This window comes from Pelobates fuscus, chromosome 1 (assembly GCF_036172605.1).
Source record: "Pelobates fuscus isolate aPelFus1 chromosome 1, aPelFus1.pri, whole genome shotgun sequence".
Lineage (NCBI taxonomy): Eukaryota > Metazoa > Chordata > Amphibia > Anura > Pelobatidae > Pelobates > Pelobates fuscus.
Window position 1 is genome coordinate 102,243,109 of NC_086317.1, and position 21,699 is coordinate 102,264,807.

Here is a 21,699-nt window from a genome sequence, read left to right on the forward strand (position 1 = left end):
GACCTACTGTCCTCCCCCCCTGCGCGGTGGGTGGGGGCCCTAATAAAATAAGGGAGGGGGGACCTACTGTCCTCCCCCCTGGCCCCCACCCCTGCGCGGTGGGTGGGGGCCCTAAATTAAGCCCCCCCATCAAGGTGACTAGGAGTCCCAAGCCCCTAGTCACCCCCCACCCCCACCCAAAACATTCTGTCCCCTACCTACCCCCCTCACCCTAAAAATAGTGAGGGGGGAATAAAGTAACTAACCTGTAACAAAAAAAAATTAAACTTACCATTTGACATCTTTTTTCTAAATTCTTCTTTCTTCAGCCCCCAAAAAGGCTAAATAAAAATCCATCATACCCGTCGCACTTTAAAAAAAAAAAAACGAGTGCAAAAAAAATTAATCCATGTTCACCCATGGAGGGCACGCCGCGTACTGAGCTCCGCAGGGCGGGTCAAGGCTTATAAAGCCTTGCCCCGCTCTGCAATTAGGCTTAGAACACTCTGATTGGTTGGTTTAAGCCAATCAGAGTGCTCTGTGTCATTTTACACAGCGTGGGAAAGTTCTTTGGAATTTCCCCACGCTGTGTAAAATGACACAGAGCACTGTGATTGGATGGCTTGAAAGCCACCCAATCAGAGTGCTCTGTGTCATTTTACACAGCGTGGGAAAGTTCTTTGGAATTTCCCCACGCTTGTAAAATGACACAGAGCACTCTGATGGGCTTAAACCAACCAATCAGAGTGTTCTAAGCCTAATTGCAGGGCGGGGCAAGGCTTTACAGTGAGAAGCATCACAGTGAGAAGCACGCAAGCGCCTCTAGCGGCTGTCAATGAGACAGCCACTAGAGGCTGGATTAACCCTAATATAAACATAGCAGTTTCTCTGAAACTGCTATGTTTATAGAAAAAAGGGTTAATCCTAGCTGGACCAGGCACCCAGACCACTTCATTAAGCTGAAGTGGTTTGGGTGCCTATAGTGGTCCTTTAAGAACATATTTACCCTTATATAGTTGAACCATTCGGGAGAAGGTATACCATATTCAAATTGAAGAGGTTCAAAAGATTAATATATTTCCTATCAAGAGGTTAGATATCTTTTTTAGATCCCTAAGGGTCCATATTTCTAAATTCATATCCATTATTAAGTCTGATCATATATTTAAATTTATACCAGGAATTATCTTCATTTTTAGACAGATTTTATTTTTTAAATTCTATTTAAGTTGAGACCAGTTGGGAAAGATTTGTTAAACTATCAACGATTTAGAATTTTTAATATATTGATTTGTTTCTTCATCTATGGGCCAAAAAAGGGATTTATAGTCCCTATCTCCGGAATTCAGGATCTGTTCTCTTTTATATCAATTTTCATTTATAGAATCTTCCTTATTTACTATTAAAACATGTGATATTAAATTGGCTTTTGCAATATCTTGAATAATTGGAATGCTCATGCCTCCTTTTTCCTGGACTTGATATCTTTTTTTTTTATTCTGGGGTTTTTACCTGACCAAATAAATTTAGCAAATTATGATTGGATTAGTTCAAACCAACTATCAAGGATCTTTAGAGGGATCATTCTCATAATATACGAGAATCTTGGTACAATATATGCTTTTAATGTATTTATTTTCTGTGACCAAGAGATTTCCAGAGTTTTCCATTTTTTTAAAATTAGCATGGGTTTCTTAATGGTAGAATATTGATTTCTATCCATTTATTTATTTAATTTTTAACTTGTTTAAATCCATATTTAGTTTCTATTTATTTTATTTATTTCTATATTTTATTTTATATATTATTTTGAGATGTATTTAGATATAGCCATGGATTTTTCAGTACCGTATATACTCGAGTATAAGCCGAGTTTTTCAGCCCATTTTTTGGGCTGAAAAACCCCAACTCGGCTTATACTCGAGTCAGAGTCTGTATTATGGCAATTTGCATTGCCATAATACAGACTGGGGGGAGAGGGGTGCTGGCAGAGCTGTACTTACCTTTCCTGCAGCTCCTGTCAGCTCTCTCCTCCTCCGCGCCGTCCGTTCAGCACCTCGGTCAGCTCCCAGTGTAAGTCTCGCGAGAGCCGCGGCTCTCGCGAGACTTACACTGGGAGCTGACAGAGGGAGCTGCACAGACCGCGCGGAGGAGGAGAGAGCTGACAGGAGCTGCAGGAAAGGTAAGTACAGCTCTGCCAGCACCCCTCTCCCCCCACTGAACTGCCACTGGACCACCAGGGAAGGAGAGCCCCCCTCCCTGCCATGTATCAAGCAGGGAGGGGGGACGAAAAATAAATAAAAATATAAATAAAATAAGAATAATAAGAAATAATAATAATAATAAAAAAAAATTAAAAAAAAGGGGTATAAGGACCACTGTGGGGGGGGGGGGGGTATAAGGAGCACTATGGGAGGGAGGGGGTGGGATAAGGACCACTATGGGAGGGAGGGGGGGATAAGGACCACTATGGGAGGGAGGGGGGGATAAGGACCACCATGGGAGGGAGGGGGGGATAAGGACCACTATGGGAGGGAGGGGGGGGTAAGGACCACTATACCACTATGGAAGGGAGGGGGGGATAAGGACCACTATCGGAGGGAGGGGGGGAGAAAAGGAACACTATGGGAGGGAGGGGGGGATAAGGACCACTATGGGAGGGAGGGAGGGGGGGATAAGGACCACTAGGGGAGGGAGGGGGATAAGGACCACTATGGGAGGGAGGGGGATAAGGACCACTATGGGAGGGAGGGGGGGGATAAGGACCACTATGGGAGGGAGGGGGGGATAAGGACCACTATGGGAGGGAGGGGGGATAAGGACCACTATGGGAGGGAGGGGGGATAAGGACCACTATGGGAGGGAGGGGGGATAAGGACCACTATGGGAGGGAGGGGGGATAAGGACCACTATGGGAGGGAGGGGGGATAAGGACCACTATGGGAGGGAGGGGGGGATAAGGACCACTATGGGAGGGAGGGGGGGATAAGGACCACTATGGGAGGGAGGGGGGGATAAGGACCACTATGGGAGGGAGGGGGGATAAGGACCACTAGGGGAGGGGAGGGGGAAGTAAGGACCACTAGGGGAGGGGTGAGTCAGGACCACTGGGGGAGGGGGGTGAAGGAACACGGGGGTGGGGAGGTAAGGACCACTGAGGGAGGAGGAGGGGAGGTCAGGACATATGGGGGGGCAAATATCCTTGCACCGGCCCTGCACACACTGCATTCATACACTGCACTCATACACACACACGCTGCACTCATACACACACACGCTGCACTCATACACACACACGCTGCACTCATTATACACACACTGTAAATAAATATTCAATTAATATATTTTTTTAGGATCTAATTTTATTTAGAAATTTACCAGTAGCTGCTGCATTTCCCACCCTAGTCTTATACTCGAGTCAATAAGTTTTCCCAGTTTTTTGGGGAAAAATTAGGGGCCTCTGCTTATATTCGGGTCGGCTTATACTCGAGTATATACGGTATTTATCTTATAATTGGAAAAATTGCTGTATTTTGTAATGATTTCTACCACCTGGTCGATGGAGTCCTCGGGATTCTGGATAGTTATCAGTACATAGTCGGCATATAGCTTAATTTTTTGGTTATTATTTTCTCCAAACCCCTTTAAAACCCTTGTGTAGATCTTATTTCTATTGCTAAGGGTTCAATCGATAAAATATATAATAATGGTGATAAAGGACAACCCTGGCACGTACCATTTAAAATATCAAACCAAATGGACTTAATACCAGGGCCCACAATTCTACCCTGGGGATCACTGTATAATAACATAACGGCACTGAGTATCTCACCCGAAAATCCAAAAGATAATAAAGATTATCTAACAAAGGTCCAGCTGACCCTGTCGAATGCCTTCTCTGCATCCAATGACAGGGTCAGTGTGGGCAATTATCATTTCACACCCATGCTATAGGCGTTTACAGTTTAGGCAGTCTGTGGAATTCTTTTAACCCCTTATGACCGGAGGGCGTACTATTACGTCCTTTTAAAAGCGGCTCTAAACGCCGCAGGGCGTAATAGTACGCCCTCCGTTTTTTTGTAACTTACCCGGTCGCCGGCGATCCCACGCCGGCGATCGCGGTTGGGGGGACTCCCAGGGAGCCCCCCGCGGCACGTCCGCCCTCCAGGAGCCCTCCCGGCCATGTGAGAGTGAGGTCCTTGCGAGGACCTCACAATCACATGGCCGGGTTTAGCTGCCTGCTGCATTGCCAGCAGGGGGACCAACTGTAATGACAGTTGGTCCCCCTGCTGGCTGAAAATCAAATAAAAAAATGTTAAAACAGTGTAAAAAAAAATAAATTATATACTTAGATCATATATATAAATTAAATATATATGATCTAAGTATATATATACACATATACATACACACACATACACCGTCTAGGTGTATTTTAATATTAATATATATATAATTATATATATATATATTAATATCAAATTACACGTAGACTGATACTGATTAAATATATATATAAATATTGTTATATATATATATTTATAAATAATATAAAAAAATAAATATGTAAATACGTAAAAAAATAAAAAAATAATTAAAAATAAATTAAAAAATATATAGATGTGTTTTATTTCGTTCTAACTGTATTGTGATATTAATATATATATATATTTATATCAAAATACACTTATAACGAAATAATATATATCTATATACATAAATATATACGTATATATCACTATATATATATATATACCTATATATAAATAAAAATATTTAAAAAAATGATATATATATACGTATATATACATATATTAATTCTACACATATATTTATGTAATAATTTTACATAATTAGGTATCCTAATTAATTACAATTAGCGGGACGTGCCTGACAACCCATGCCGAAAGTAAAGGGAATTTAATTTGCTAGCACTATATTTAACCCTATAACTTTCCAAGACACCATAAAACCTGTACATGGGGGGTACTGTTTTACTCGGGAGACTTCGCTGAACACAAATATTAGTGTTTCAAAACAGTAAAATGTATTACAACGATGATATCGCCAGTAAAAGTGAAGTTTTTTGCATTTTTCACGCACAAACAGCACTTACACGGACGATATTATTGCTGCAATACTTTTTACTGTTTTGAAACACAAATATTTGTGTTCAGCGAAGTCTCCTGAGTACAACAGTACCCCTCATGTACAGGTTTTATGGTGTTTTCAAAAATTACAGCGTCAAATATAAGGCTTGTGTTTCATTTTTTTCACTTTAAAATTCGCCAGATTGCTTACGTTGCCTTTATGACCCTATGGTAGCCCAAGAATGAAAATTACCCCTATGACGGCATACCATTTGTAATAGTAGACAACCCAAGGTATTGCAAATTGGGTATGTCCAGTCTTTTTTAGTAGCCACTTAGTCACAAACACTGGCCAAAATTGGCGTTTTTTGTATTTTTTCCCACACAAACAAATACTAACACTAACTTTGGCCAGTGTTTGTGACCAAATGGCTACTAAAAAAGACTGGACATACCCCATTTGCAATACCTTGGGTTGTCTACTATTGCAAATGGTATGCCATTATGGGGGTAAATTTATTTCCTGGGCTACTACACAGTCTCAAAGGCAACGTAACCAATCTGGCGAATTTCAATTTCAAATGTAACACGCTATATTTGACCCTGTAACTTCCCAAAACACCATAAAACCTGTACATAGGGGGTACTGTTTTACACGTGAGACTTTGCTGAATACAAATATGTATTTTATTGCAGTAAAAGCAAACCGTATTATGACACTGACAGTTAAAATGGCATGTAGAACTAAAAAAAAAAAAAAAATTTATTTTCTCCCATTTTTTTCATATTAAATTATCCTTTCGTAGCTAAATATTTGATAGTAAATGAAAGCCCTGTTTTCTTCTGAATAAAATGATATATAATAACGGGGGGTGCATTTAATATGAAAGAGGTGAATTACGGTTGGACAGACATATAGCGCAAATGCCAGGTTTTGTTTACGTTTTGTTCTATTCACAACGTGTACATTTGGCTCAGTCCTTAAGGGGTTAATTCACTATTTTATCAGACGACATGCTGCCCAAGGTTTTCAAAGAACCACCATTGATTTGTTTCAGGAGAAACAAAAACCTCAGGGACATGTTGGTACACACGGATCCAGTGGACAGTTACTCTAAGAGAGCAACACATGAGGGTTTATACATTGTCTAGGCTGTGTGACTTGTGGTCATATGATCCCATCTACAAAATGTAATCATCCACACACCAATAAAATATATGAGATAAAGCACAATCGCTTGTAGAACCCCCTTTGTAGTTTAAAAACGTATGTGCCCTTGTGGCCTATATTATGTGGGGAAAACAGAGACACCCTTATGTGAGCGTATTAGGGGCCACCGCTCTAGCATAAGACTGGCATATAGAGATTGGCAATCAGACAAGCCAGTGGCCAAACATTTTTTTGGAGAAAGGAGACCCGCAAGCATCCCTTAAATTTGTGGGTATAGACCACGTTCCCCTCCTAGGAGCAGTGGTAATAGGGGTAAAATGTAGTTCCAGAAAGAAGTATTCTGGATACATCAGTTAGATTTATTTAGTATACCCAGCTTGTTACTATTGTTTTTAGAGTATGACATGGGAACACCCCATAGGGAAATAGATGTAGTTTTCCAATGTAAAAATTATATGTATAGTAGGGAATAAATTTGTATGTTTAGGTCTGATTTTATTTTGTATATATGTGGATAATTCAGTATTATTTTGTGTGATATTGATAATTTTGCACTATATCACTTTAATTTACTAGCATTTTATATTGCATTATCCCAATTGAGGTATTTTATACCCTCTCATACCAATAAGGCACACAAACTTTATTTGCATTTACTCAACAGTATTGCACTTTAAGATCTGGCCACGTAGATCTTCTATTTTGGCAATTAAGTCCATCGATGATTTTAGTACATTTGTGGATAAATTTTTAATTTGTGCATTCTTTCACTTTCTCACTTTTTGCACGATCTCATACGGTCCCTCCATAGACACGGAGAAAGAGACTGTTGCTGGTTTACTGGCAACCGGACTCTGATGCCGGTCACAACGTCAGCACGTATTACGTGCACGACAGGGGGCGGAGCACTAAGCAGATGTGCGCGCACACCCGAAAATTCACTCAATGGCAGTCGAGATAGGTGCACTACACCTGGGTGAGTTATTCTAATTATACCTGTAGCTAAATATTGATTTTGTATACACTTATGTTTCTTGTCCTGTTATTTGACCCTGAGGAAAGTCCCGAGCGGGACTGAAACGGTTGTTATTTTAAACTTTATCTAATAAAAGAATTTACATTTTAAAAGACCGGTGAGCAGCCATTCTAAATTGAATCTGTGTCTTTGGAGCTCAGGCTTATGCACCCGGCAGTGAAGGGGCTAAAACATGAATGCAGGGGATGTGTGTGTGTGTGTATGTATATATATATATATATATATATATATCCACTGTACAGTAACCACCCCTGACAAAGGTTCTGTATAGCACCGAAACGCGCGTCAAGCGTTCTTTTGTCTCTTATGGACACTACACTTTAATCACGGCATGGCACTGTATTTATTTCACGGTTAATTTTTGTTTTCACCTTAAGTACATACTAAGTTATATATTTCTCTTTTTTTTCCTACCACTGCAGAGGTTCAGTAGTAACAATTTTGAAAGTGAGATACTATTTTGCTACTTAGACTGCTAGCCTTATAGGCAGTATTTGTTACTTACTATCTGTCCCTTTCTTTTCCTCTCAGAGGATTTCTTGGCTATTTAAATTCTATCCATAGATATGCCGTGAGTATTCTAAGCTTCACGATATCTATGCTCTGTACCTCTTATTATTCATCTATACATGGCCTCAATTTACCTTTATTATTATTATTATCTTTTGTTTGTGACTATTGGATATGCTGCCACAATCAGCATTATATGAGACCTTATATAGATTGGGATTTTTTTTGGCATTACGCCAAGTGCATTCGCACATTAGAGGCTGTCTTGAGGTGGTAGTTATTTACTCTCTTTGTTCCCTGTTTGATGTACTAGATACAATAGTGTCAACACTGCAGTAACATATTGAGCCAGATTTATTAAAGCTCATAGTAGCTGTCTGCAGTATTGTTTTGACTATAAGAGTGATATATGAACATCATCCAGGGTTAATGTTCTACTTTTTAAATCTCTCTATATAGGGATATTTTGACTTCTAATACCCTATGTACTAATAGATTCTTCCTAGACTACATTATCTCCTCCAGATATACTCCGTTTGATACATTTGTATGTTCTGTGTTCCCCCCATTTTTGTCTTTTTTTCATACACACAATATATATATACACATACATACACATACACATACATACACATACACATACACACACATATATATATATATATATCTCAAGCATTAAGCTGCTAGTAGGATAGGACCTGCCGAATATGGGGTACTTTGACGTAGTTGGCAGGCTTATGCAATGTATGATCATATAATGTAACTAAACCCCCATCATTTTTTGCCTAGGTGACGTGTTTTTAAATAAAACTATTACAATCTCTAAGATCTGAAATCACTGTTTAGTTAATAAGCGAGTGCACTGGATTCTGTATTATATATACACACACACATATATATATATATATATACACACACACATTTTATATATATATCCACTAAACAGCAACTTCAATGTTGACAGATTAGTTTTTTTGTTGGTTTGTTTTTAAACACCTAATCTAGGCAACAATAATGGGGGTTTAGTTACATTATATGATCATACATTGCATAAGCTTGCCACAACGTCAATGTACCCCATCTTTTGCAGGTCCTACTCTAACAGCCTAATGTCTGCTCTTATGAGATTAACACACTTACTTGGGGGGAAAAAAATCCATCTGGGGATCTCTGCAGTACAAGGCTAAATAGGGCCCTGGGATAAGGCACCAGTGCCTAGATTAGGCGTTTAAAAAAAAAACAAAAAAAAAAAAAACTAATAAAATCTGTCAACATTGAAGTTGCTGTTTAGTGGATAGGTGAGTGCGCTAGATCTCGTGTATTGTATTATTTGGCCCCCAGCAGCACCCCATTTATGCATGTTCAGGTGAGTGCTGCCTCCCCCCGGTTATATCTATCTCATGCGAGTCAATGCAAGTATATCATATCAAAGGAAGGATTAAACAATCATCCCGATTCATATTACCTATACACACTGGAGATAATGATTTATATTAGTGAGGTATCAGACAATGGCCTCAATTTAATAAGCTTTCTAAATGATTCAATATGGTTATGAAAAATAAAAAAATAAACTCATTTATCTACAGAAGTCAACCTTAAAGGACCACTATAGGCACCCAGACCACTTCAACTCAATGACGTGGTCTGGGTGACAGGTCCCCCTAGTTTCAACCTTGCAGCTGAAAACTGTTTCAGAAAAACTGCTATGTTTACATTGAGGATTAATCCAGCCTCTAGTGTCTGTCTCCCTGGCAGCCACTAGAGGCCGCTTCCGTGATCCTCAATGTGAAAATTGCATTGAACGCACGCTGGACATCCATAGGAAAGCATTGATGTATGGGCCGTTTGAATGCATGTGCGGCCCTGGCCGCTCATGCGCATTTGGAGCGGACGTCGGCAGGGGGAGGAGAGGTCTGGGAATTTTTGTACATATCTTGAAAATGTTTCTAACAGTATAGAATCATTTCAAAAGCTTATTAAAGGACCATTAAATTCACCCATGCTTCATCTCAATGCAGTGGCAATGGTTCATTAGGTTTAACCCTACAATAAAATAAATTTAATTTAATTTTTTTATTTTATTTTTTTTAAAAAGCAGTTTTATAAAAAAATTAAATAAAAAAACATTAAATGTTTACATTGCAGGATAAAATCCACCTATAGGTGCTTCCGCAGGACTGAGTAAGATAGTCACGTGACGCAGAAGACCCGTTAGGAAGCATTTCTTTCCTATAGGAAGTCTTAGATGCGCTTTCGTCATATATATGCATCATGGTGACATAATGCTCCTCTAGGAGGAGGATTGGATCATTGTGGAAGAGGGCATGCATCCTCATTGACGTTGCAAGAGGCAGAGAGGTAAGCACTGCTGAAGGAGCCTCTGTGCTAAACATGTTTATTTTATTTAAATTGGCTTATTAATTATTTTTTTAATTGAATGGACCTATCTTACTAGGGAAAGGAACACTAAAGGGTTAGGAATACATGCACGTTTGTTCCTTTAAATAGAAGCTATATCAGCTCTACAGAAGTCTGACTTTCTGGACACTCGAAATGACATTGCAGATTGTAAAGGGATTCAAAAATATGCAGTTCAGCTTACTCAGGTCACATGACCGGAATCACCTAGTTTTGGATCTTTGTTTTGGTATACATGAAAGCCTTTGAACACTGGTTTTGTTTATACTTAAAGACAAGCCAATAAATTTAAAGTGTTCTTTGTGAAATCTGTAAAAAACCATAACTCATGCTAACAGAATGGCTTTCAACTGTATACATTTTGTACAAATTCCTTATTAAATTATGGTCCGTCCCCTACTGGTCCTCTGCCAATAATCTGAGTACCAAGAAAAAGTAGGAGAATGCTTCCCTGCATGATGATGTGCTCGGTCAGATATTTGCAAAGCAAGCTTTTCTCATGTTTGCTGGGGGAATATAGGCATGGATACTGATGCCACACAGTTAAGATACCGTTGTGCTGGCAATAAAGCCAGCATGTCAGACTCATGACAGAGCATTGACTAGCTTTGGGAAGTGTCACCAAGCAAAGCTGACTGCATTATAGGCAATATGGGTGGAAGGCAGAACCGAGGTGGTGTTATATTACAACACCCACAAAACTGCAGGGATATCTGCCCTATTATCTCTGCATAAGAGGTATACATTCACCCAACATCCAGAATCTATCAATAGGATGAATTATATTCTCAATGCATAAAGAAATGCTATTAAAGTGAATGTCCTGACAGGTTGACCTTAAAGGACCACTAAAGGCACCCAGACCACTTCAGCTTAATGAAGTGGTCTGAGTGCCAGGTCCCTCTAGGATTAACCCTTTTTTTTATAAACATAGCAGTTTCAGAGAAACTGCTATGTTTATACTGAGGGTTAATCCAGCCTCCAAAATCTCTAGTGGCTGTCTCATTGACAGCCGCTAGAGGCGCTTGCGTGCTTCTCACTGTGAAAATCACAGTGAGAGCACGCAAGCGTCCATAGGAAAGCATTGTAAATGTTTTCCTATGCGACCGGCTGAATGCATGCGCATTCAGCCGATGACGTCGCGAGGAAGAAGGAGAGGAGGAGGAAAGCTCCCCGCCCGGCGCTGGAGAAAGAGGTAAGTTTAACCCCTTCCTCCCCCCAGAGCCCGGCGGGAGTGGGTCCCTGAGGGTGGGGGCACTCTAGTGCCAGGAAAACGAGTATGTTTTCCTGGCACTAGAGTGGTCCTTTAAGCACTGTTAATTGTTTAAACAATTAAAATAAAATTTGGATTTCCCCCCAAATTGTATTTGTTTAATGCCACCAAACATCCTGGGCATGTCCCTCTGCCCAGTGATCGTCTCAGGGCTTTCCCGCAGATCACACTGTTCAGGAGTTGCAGAATGAGAGGGAGATCTTCTAACACTGGAATTTCACATTACAGAGCTCTCACACAGTGAGCTTTACTTTGTGAACAGGGACATACCTCTGAGGAGGGTTTATGGATTGTTTAAAGAACACTTTTGCCTCAGTTTAAAAAAAAAAAAAAACTTTTTTTAGAAATTCAAAATATTAAAAATGTATATAAAACAAATTAAAAATACATGCAGCCAGCAAAAACAAACACTAAGACAAAGGGAGAGACTATAGAGGGGCATAGGGTGAGACACTTGGGGTAATTCACAAACTCTGGATTTTCACAAAATTCAAATGGCAAAACTGAAGCATAAACAAACAAGATGTGACTATAGCAAAGTTAAAGAATATTTCCAGATCAGCTCTTTTTTGCTCAGTTTTTCCATTCAGTGATATTTAGAATTTAGCAAATAGACTTCTCAATGTCCATGGATTTTTTTCTTATTTACCTGCTTCTTCTTTGATATGCTTACCAAACCCATTCCAGAGTGGACATGATCTAACCATCCTGTGTCCTACCCCAAGAATGCTGGAAAAGTGCATTGTGTATACCAGATAGATTTACACGTGTGCAGAAGATCTTCTACTCTTCACCTTGCAACATTCCTGTCATTAGTGGACTAATCTGAAACAGAGATGGGTGGCTAAAAGGGGTGAGGGGAGGGTAAGGTGTAGACACACCCCTAGCTGAGAGGCGTACCCAACAGTGCAATAGGACCAAGTTTATAAACGTTCATTACATACTTTTTGTTTTGCTTTATTTTGTATATGTAACTCTTCCATGCCCACACTCTATCCAATATTACAGTTTGGGCAGTAAAGCTGGTTGTCACATCAAATACTTAGCATTACAATGAATTATGACCCCCACCTTTGAAGGTGACCTGTGGTATCTGGCACCATGGCATTAGCAGCAGATCCTTTAAGTCCTACAAGTTGCCAGGCGGGTCCTTCGTGGATCAAAGTTGTTGTTCTAGCACATACCACAGATGCTCAAGTTGATTTTAAGATCCATAGAAATTGGAGGGCAAGGCAACACCTTGAACTCCTTATGTTCCTCAAACCATACCTGAACAATTATTGCAGTGTGTGTATCCTGCTGAAAAAGGCCACGGCCATCAGGGAACAACATTGCCATAATGGTCTCCATCTCTAGATAGATGGTACAATGCAAAAGTAACATCTACATGAATGCTAGGACCCAAGGTTTTCCTGCAGAACATTGCCAAGACTTGCCATTGTGAAGATGCTCTGAAACGGTAGTCTAGCCATTACTATTTGGCCCTTGTCAAAGTCACTCGAAACTTTTTTCTTGCCAATGTTTCCTGCTTCCAACACAAATATCAAGAACTGACTATTCACTTGTTGTCCAATATATCCCACCCCTTGACAGGTGCCACTGTAACTCTATAATGAGTGTCATTCACTTCACCTGTCAGTGTTTTTGAATGTTTTCAGATCAGTGTATGTGTATATATGGTCGACAATTACATCACAAGAGGAGGCAATGATCCCCAGTGTCCATAAAAGTCCCACCTACTTTACAGAAGTCATGTTATAGCTTTTTATCTCCCAATAAGAACAAAGGAATGGCCAGGATTGGCTTAGAATACTTTGCAACTTTCTGGCCCTGATTAAGTTGGAGATTTGCAGGAAAAATGCACATTCTGAGAAGAGTAAACAGTTATATTGTTTAATGCATTGCTTCCATAATTTATATGAATATTTTTAGTCTAAAGTTTGGAGTGTCCCTGTAAAAGGTCACTATAGGCACCTATACCACTTCATCTCATTGAAGTGGTTTGGGTGTCATCTCAGTTTCATTTTGATCCTGCAATGTAAAACATTGCTGTTCTTCAGGAAAAGCAGTCTTTATGTTGCAAATGCCTCTGACAGCCACTAGAGGCGGTTCTGCAGATAAGCTGAGCAAAGCCTAGCTATTTCAATCGATGGTGTCATCTAGTGCATAAGCACTAGGCTCCCAATTGTTTTCTATGGAAAGCAAGGGATTAGCAGAGATCATTAACATTGATGAGTTCAGCCAAGTAGCAGGGCCAGCCACAGAGAGAGCAGCACATGTGGGTTAAAGGGCAAGTTAAAACTTGGGGGGGGGGCAAAGACTAGGACAGGACAGCATTGGTAATAAAAAAGTGTACTCTAACAGTTCGTTTAAGTTGAATTTTTCCTTACTTGCCATCTCAAAGTATCACTCAACAGCTGCTTAATCTAGTCGTGTATGCCAAAATCAGTACAGGATGTCGGTGGCAAATGAGTCACAGCTTTCTTTAAACAGCTATATTGTTTAGACCCACTCTATTGACTGCAAATAAAACAGTCTTTCACTGCAGGCAGCCCTGACAGTTTGCGATTGAGGCAGCTTACTGGAAAGGATCTAATGAAAGCATGTTGCAGAATTCACTTGTTATACATTACATAATAACTGAACTACCAAACTAATGCCATGTATGTAAGTTGGGTCCCTAATGCTATTACATAAAGACATATATGGCACCCACAAATGGTGAATCAATGTTGTGATACCAAGCCAGGATGTTGAATGAGGGAACGTAAAACCAATAAGAAAACTCAGCGCTAAGCAGGAATGAAAAAAAAAAAAAAATGCATTTATGTTTGCCTATAAGAGTTGGTATCATAGTGCAGGCTATGAAAGTTTTCCTAGATTTTAAAGTAACGGCCATATTTTGCAAAGGCCCGAAGGGGACATTGCCACTTTGCATGCAGTAGCTACAGGTTAAAACTTAAGGGAGATATTGAACAAATTATTTGTGTGCCACCATGTTTTTTCTTTAAGTTGCTGATATTTCACCTACGGGAGCAAGTTTCACTGCTATAATCAAGTGCAAGAGTACAATCTATGGATGATCCCATTGGATCCTCCATAGACCATGTCATGCGATGCAAGAGCAGATCCCTCTTTTCCGTTAGTGATAGCTGTTGGAATTTGCAAAGATTTTTGTCAACCTTTTTTTTGCCTCTAAGTCAAAGTAGTCCCCCCATTTTATCATATTTTCATTGTTTTTTTAATTTCAATTTAATTCCAGTGCAATTAATGTGAGGATTTCATAATTATTTTATTTGGACAAAATATTCAAACTGACAAGAGGTGACAAACGTTTTGAATGTAAAGCAACATTTGAGTTAATAACACACAGCCAGCTATGCTATATAACCTGCCATGAGAGGGTAACATTAATTTCTAATGAACCCTTAAGTAACAAGTAAATCATTTATCAAAAAAAATTATATTTCATTGCTATTTTAACTACAAAACAAAACAAAAAACACACAACCCACTTTGCTAGTGCTGCTACTGCCATTAAAGGACCACTCTAGTGCCAGGAAAGCATACTCTTTTTCCTGGCACTAGAGTGCCCTGAGGGTGCCCCCACCCTCAGGGACCCCCTCCCGCCCGGCTCTGGAAAGGGGGAAAAGGGGTAAAACTTACCTTTTTCCAGCGCTGGGCGAAGAGCTCTCCGCCTCCGTTCCTCCCCGTCGGCTGAATGCGCACGCGCGGCAAGAGCTGCGCGCGCATTCAGCCGGTCGCATAGGAAAGCATTCATAATGCTTTCCTATGGACGCTTGCGTGCTCTCACTGTGATTTTCACAGTGAGAATCACGCAAGCGCCTCTAGCGGCTGTCAGTGAGACAGCCACTAGAGGAAAAAGGGGAAGGCTTAACTAATTGATAAACATAGCAGTTTCTCTGAAACTGCTATGTTTATAAAAAAATTAGTTAACCCTAGCTGGACCTGGCACCCATACCACTTCATTAAGCTGAAGTGGTCTGGGTGCCTAGAGTGGTCCTTTAAGTCAGGTTTGTGGGTGTTACACTAAATGTAACAATCTATTTTGATCAGCTTTGAGCCCCAGATGCTGCTCCGGCCTACTTTGGTTGAAAAAAGTAATAATAGAGGCTATGCTTATGACAGACATTTCAATTTTGTTAGTAGTCCAAAAACATGATTTCTAATGCTAAGTGGAAGGCTTGGAAGTGGTGTACTGATCTAGAGCTGTAAAAACAAGTTAATACTTTGGCCAACATAACAGAGGTGAAAACAAAAGACATACAACTGTGTTTTTAAACTGACCAACTAAGCCAATAAACCCTTTATTGACCATGCAGCCATAAGAAAACACTCTATATAGCAGTGGTAACTGAAGTCTGCTTTAAAGATGTTCGGAAACTAGATTTGAAAATGCATCTGCTGTGTCAAGGTTAGTTTTTCAAAGTGAGATGTTAGAGGTGGCCCTGCTTCTGTAGAGTTTCAATTCAATAATTTCAAGCTAGTTTTCAATTCTTTACTTTTTCATTAATATGCTTTGACCGGCAAAGGCAAGCAAAGTATGTAGATGAGTAAATGCTTGACTGTTTGCATGACTCACATAGAGCATATAGCAATGCTGAAAAAAATGGCAAAAGTTAATGTACGTGCACTGCATTTTGCAGATAAATGCTCAAGTGCTGAGGCATGTGCCCACAGCATCATGGAGCAGTGAAGAACCCACAACACAGAAGAGAAGAGAGTAATACTTATTTAAAAAAAAAAAAACGTACCTTATTTATCCCAGTCATTCAAATAAAGCTTCCGTAAGTAATGAGAAACTGACAATTTTTTGGGGAAGCACCACTTTATACTTAAAAGGTTAATCCAAACCCTCTTACCTCTTCAGTGATTTAAAAGTAGCCATGTACATAAATAGTTTATCCCCTTTGCTGCCAGAGGTATAACTGCACCTCTGACAGCACCATTGAATCATCATTAGCTAGCCAAAACAAGAATTTCAGTCTTATTGTCAATTCTGTACCTATTTACCCATTGGCTGAAAGCACTTAACTGATGCTCTCAGCCAATAGATGCGTAGCAGGATCAGGATCCAGCTTCTGCACAAGCTGGGTGTCATTGGCCTGCTGCAGAGGAAATCCAACAATCATTGAGGACCAAGGTAAAACTAAACAGGGCCAGAATAGAAGCTGTGTTGGTCTATAATGCATCTAGTAACTCTAACTTGCACTAGCTCACATTGTTTTAAAAGTGCATTATTTTCAATATCTTTACAAAAAGACTTCTACACCATATTTGATTTGTGACTAGGTGTTTTGAGAGCCAAACAATCTCTAATCAGTTTCTGTTGAATGCCCAGAGGCCAGTAAAGGATGTCAGCAGACCAAAAGAACAGCACTCTCCCTCACTTAGAAGCAGTAATTTGCTCAAATGTCAGACAATATGTAGACTCATGTAGTAGCATAGGAAGCCACTAAGCATAACTCCAAATCGTCCAGAACATATTTATTGTCTTATATGTAATCAAATGTTTCACAGTCACATAGGCAAAGCACAGTTTAAAATAAAGACATTGATTTAGAGTGTACATTAAATCAAAGTATTTTAGATGTGGAGACTGCAGGTCACCTGATTAGTTCCCATTCTTTTAGATCTGCTGACCCCTGAGGCCATGTTGTAGTTTTTTAAAGCAATCTTGCCATTACCTACATACCTGTAATGTGACTAGACGCATTATTTAGGGGCACACCCAAAACATGCATTACATACAGGTGCTTCTAGAGCCTGAAATGACCAAAGCTTATACATAATAGATCATTATTATGTATACACTTTGGTCATTAGAGTCCCAGCATCATCGCTATTAAATAACATGTTCTGGGTGTACTCTCAACCAATATTGAGTGTGTGTGTGTGTATGTATATATATATATATATATATATATATATATATATATATATACACACACACACACACGCGCATTATGTATATACTGGATATGAGGCCAGAATTAAGTATGATGCCAAGACAGCGCGCTTGCAAGGATGGACTTATGTGGATACCACTAACTTGAAGGGAGAGCGAAAGAGGGGGATCAATATTAGGAGGAGGAAAGACAAAGGGCTCAGTTTTAGAGAGATTGAGTTTCAGAAAGTGGGAGGACTTCTAATTAGATGGAAGAAAGGCAAGCAGTGACACGTTGCAGGACAGCAGGGGAGAGATCTATATGGGTGTCATCAGCATACGTTGTGTATAGTACATTTGTGTCAGGTTTATTACCACTGTCCCACATTTGCATAGAGCAGGGGTCAGCAACCTATGGCACTCAACGAGCCTTTGCACGGCACTTAAGGCTGCAAGAGCCAAACGGGCTCCCATCTATCAGGAGTCCCAGTGGGACTTCAGACATCCACTAGTGCAAACCGAGCGGTTATGGGGGGACAATTATGAAATAACACATTACAGCACTTAGAGGAAGTGATCTCAAATCAATTCCTCCCAACCTGTGAACAGGAATTTGCACAGCAGCTATCCAGCCCTTGACCGGCACCTGGCCAGCCCGGTTCCCACTGGACCCCACAGAAGCCACCTAATACTGCTATATATACACAGAGCTGGAGAAGAAGCCTCCCCCTTGTACAAATAACCCACACGCAAACACTCACACACCACATTGCATGTTTCAAAACAGAATTAAAGCAAAACTGTTAGAATAAAAACATTAAAAACTAGACCAGGTATGGCCATGCCAGATAATAGGAAACAGGTTACAAAAGATAGAAAACACAAATTTAATTTCAAGGTCCTAGTGCAATCGTTTATAGGCTGATCACATGATCTCTTGAGCACAAATCTAAGGAAAAGGCCTGCATGGTGTATCGATATTCTTAATTAAAAAAATAAAGAACGTCTATGAATTTATTGCATTCCTTAGGGCAATATAATTACTTGATTCTTATATAAAGCTACACAATCCGTATCAACTAGGCTCCAAACAGAGCTTCACTGTGCCAATGAAGCCTTTAGATCTACAAGTGGGCTGGTGATCCTTCACTATTTCTTTAAATTTTTGATATGCAGCTGCACTTAAGAATTGTAGAGTTGCAAAATAAAGTGGCACCTGAAGCCCACTTGAATTACAATAGCCCACACCACAAAAATGAATCAAAGGGCATCACCTCACTGCAAATGCTCAAGGGCTACAATAAAGCAATTGCTCTTTGATCTTATGCAGATGCATAATCAGCTTAAATGTCTATTGCCCCACTTGTATTTTAGAGAAGGTGGTCTTAAAAAAAGGCATTTTAAAGCCACAATACCAGGGGACTGTTTCAGATATCAAATATTTAGAAACAAATGAATCAGGAATACATTTTGCAGGCTTTGATTGATTCAGGTGTTGCATAGCCATTGATGTCCAACAACCTCACAGGATTGCCAGAACTAAAACCATAATGTAACCAATTGTACACTGCTCTACTTTAAGAAATACATGACAGTGATTTGCGACATACATTGTATTTTTATTTGAACCCATTCTGTTGCAATACATACTGTATTTCACTGAAAAATTGCAATTAAAAGTTATTTACAAAAATGAAAAAAAAAATACATGAAAACTCAAATGGCTGTGAAACCTAAATCCACACATACATACTAAGGTAATATATATATATATATACACACACATATATATATATATATATATATATATATACACACACACACATATATATATATATATACACACACACACATATACACACACATCTTTCTAGCCTAATAATACAAATTTGACAGTCGCCTCATATGCAATAAAATGCATTAATGTAGTAGCATGAAATCACATTTTCCTCAGTGAGCCAATGTATTTACATTATTAAACAGATACATCAGTCTGGAGAATCACAGCCTCATTCAAACCTGATTCAAAACACAAAAAAACAAAATTCCAATGATTAATGTCAACACTTGAACATTACAGGCATTTTCGGTTAGCTCCAAAGAGCTGTTTTTGAGAAGCTTCCTGACATTAACCCATTAACCAGAATATAGTATATTAAGTAATTTAATTAAGTCTGCCTCAATCCAATAATACTGAACTGCATAAAAAGTTGGATAGTAATGATTTAGAAGGAAACTTTCAACAAGACGTTTTCTGTGCATTAAAACAAACCAAATTATACACAGGATATTTGTTACAACTCAGTTTTATAACATGGACTTATATATGTTAGCAATAATCTAGCCAGCAAAAGAAACATAATTCAGGTCACGTGCAATAACACACAAGGCACATGAAATGTACCTAAGAAATTAAATAGGCATTACATAAAACATAATGAAAGAATATGCAGTGTCTGAAACTGTATTCATCTAATAATAAATCAATTGTTTTGCTTATCTGATATAAGGATGACTATACGAAATATATACACACACGGTTTACAGTATCTACAAAATGTGCTAACAGCTGGACTTGCAATAAAGGATTATCATTAACAAATCACAGAGGCCTAGGGATAAAATAAGACGTCTTCCACACGGATCACTACAATTGTAAATCAGATGCCAATTTAAGCATCATATACTTCCTCCCAGCCACTAAATTTAGTAGGAGGTGTTAGTGACTGTAGAAATGCACACCAGGTACTGAGCAATGGACCTTTCATCTCCAACAACTTGTAAATGAGCATCTTTTCAAGAACCAGTCTGAAAACACTGATTAGACAGCAACTGCAAAAAAAAAAAAAAAAAAAAACCCCGAAGAGAACCTTCATGCAACTAAAGCACCCAGAACGCGAATCTAAGAACATTGTCTTCTTTCAATTAAACAGCGATTTTGCCAACACAAGTGAACCGTGCACAGCCTTGCTGCGATATAAAAAAATAAAAATTATAAAAAGGTGCAATAGTAAAGGCCTTGCTGTCAAAACCTGCAGACACCTTGTAGGAAGGAAGAAAAAAAAATAGCATCTTAATCAGAACGACTTGACTCTTTGTAATGCCCATGACATCGCCTCATTTGTCAGCTGGGATGGGAGCACAGAATAAGCCTTGCTTTGCCTGGAGCCATATGGCCACACAGCCAGCTAATGCAAAATCATCAATGGTGTGAAATTGGGTGGGATAGCATCTAATACAGGTAATCCAGGGCACCGCCAATGGAAATGCCTTCTTAACCCTTGCCATGCCGGTGAGCATTGCAGGCGCTCTCTAGATAACCCTGCATAGAGATTACTACATGCAATGAGGATTGAGGGCGAGAAGGAGCTGGACAGGCTCTGCACACACTGCATGCACACACCTAGCTGGGCTCCTGTGCTGTATCCAGCCATGACTATCACACACAGCATCCTGCATGGTAATAATGTGAGCATTGCAATAACTTACTTCCCAATCACCTCACACAGCTCATACACATCTTCAAACAGCACGTCGTCGTCGGCCATGGTCCTGAGGGGTTCAATTAAACCACAGTATGCAGGAGGGAGGGGGGTAAAAAAAAAATAATAATAGTAATGCAAAAACAATAATAAAAATGTGAAGATGAGGTCCAGCCGATACAATCCTTGGAGAGAGTCCGATGCTATGGCGGTGACACCCGGTGTGAGGAGCTGAGGAGAGTGGGTGACAGCCGGCGGCGCTCCCCTTTCATTAATGGACCCAGGCAGGCGGCCGCTCTACATCCCAGGGCCGCCGCTCAGCCAGCGCTCCGCCATCCCAGGGAAACCGAGCGCCTCCCGGCGCCGACACACACTGAGCAAAGACCGCGCCTCGAGATGCACGCCGCCGCGACCATAGACTAGCGACCAAGCGCGCGCCCGCGTCTCAATGGCGGCCTCCGGTTACAGGAGGTAAAAGGGAAAAAAAAACCGTGTCCCACATTTCAAACCTGACGCGGTGCCGCGCGCGCTCCGGAATCAATCTCCCCTTCCACCTCCTCCTGGTAAAGCGCGAGACTTGCAGCGCGCGCGCACACAGGCACAAATCCGGCGCGCGCACAGCGCTACTATGTGACGTCGGGTGGCGCGCAGAGAGGGGAGGGAGAGTGGGTGAACCTTCCCACACCCTTGGTTATTTCTTTTTTTTTTTTTAAACCTAGAACGATGTGATCGCGCTCGCGAGTACACTACTTTACAGGCGCGCGCCGTTTCGCGCGCCGCCGTTGACGTGGAACGCGCGTGTATGTTTTAACTTGGCAAAAAGGATAGA

The 21,699-nt window shown here is 40.2% G+C and overlaps 1 protein-coding gene across 9 annotated transcripts in view; it reads right to left on the bottom strand.

Annotated features, from left to right (window-relative positions):
* The window catches only part of CASK (calcium/calmodulin dependent serine protein kinase), a 303,425-nt gene extending 282,059 nt beyond the window's left edge, over positions 1–21,366 (bottom strand). For 5 of the 9 annotated variants that reach the window (XM_063450138.1, XM_063450135.1, XM_063450133.1 and 2 more), the window contains exon 1: positions 20,878–21,365. In XM_063450138.1, the coding sequence (XP_063306208.1) occupies positions 20,878–20,936 (59 nt within the window). In that variant the 5' untranslated portion in view covers positions 20,937–21,365. Of the gene's footprint in view, positions 1–20,877 lie in introns of all 9 variants that reach the window. The other 4 variants (XM_063450136.1, XM_063450134.1, XM_063450137.1 and 1 more) reach the window with 2 other exon arrangements.
* Between the last annotated feature and the right edge of the window lie 333 nt (positions 21,367–21,699).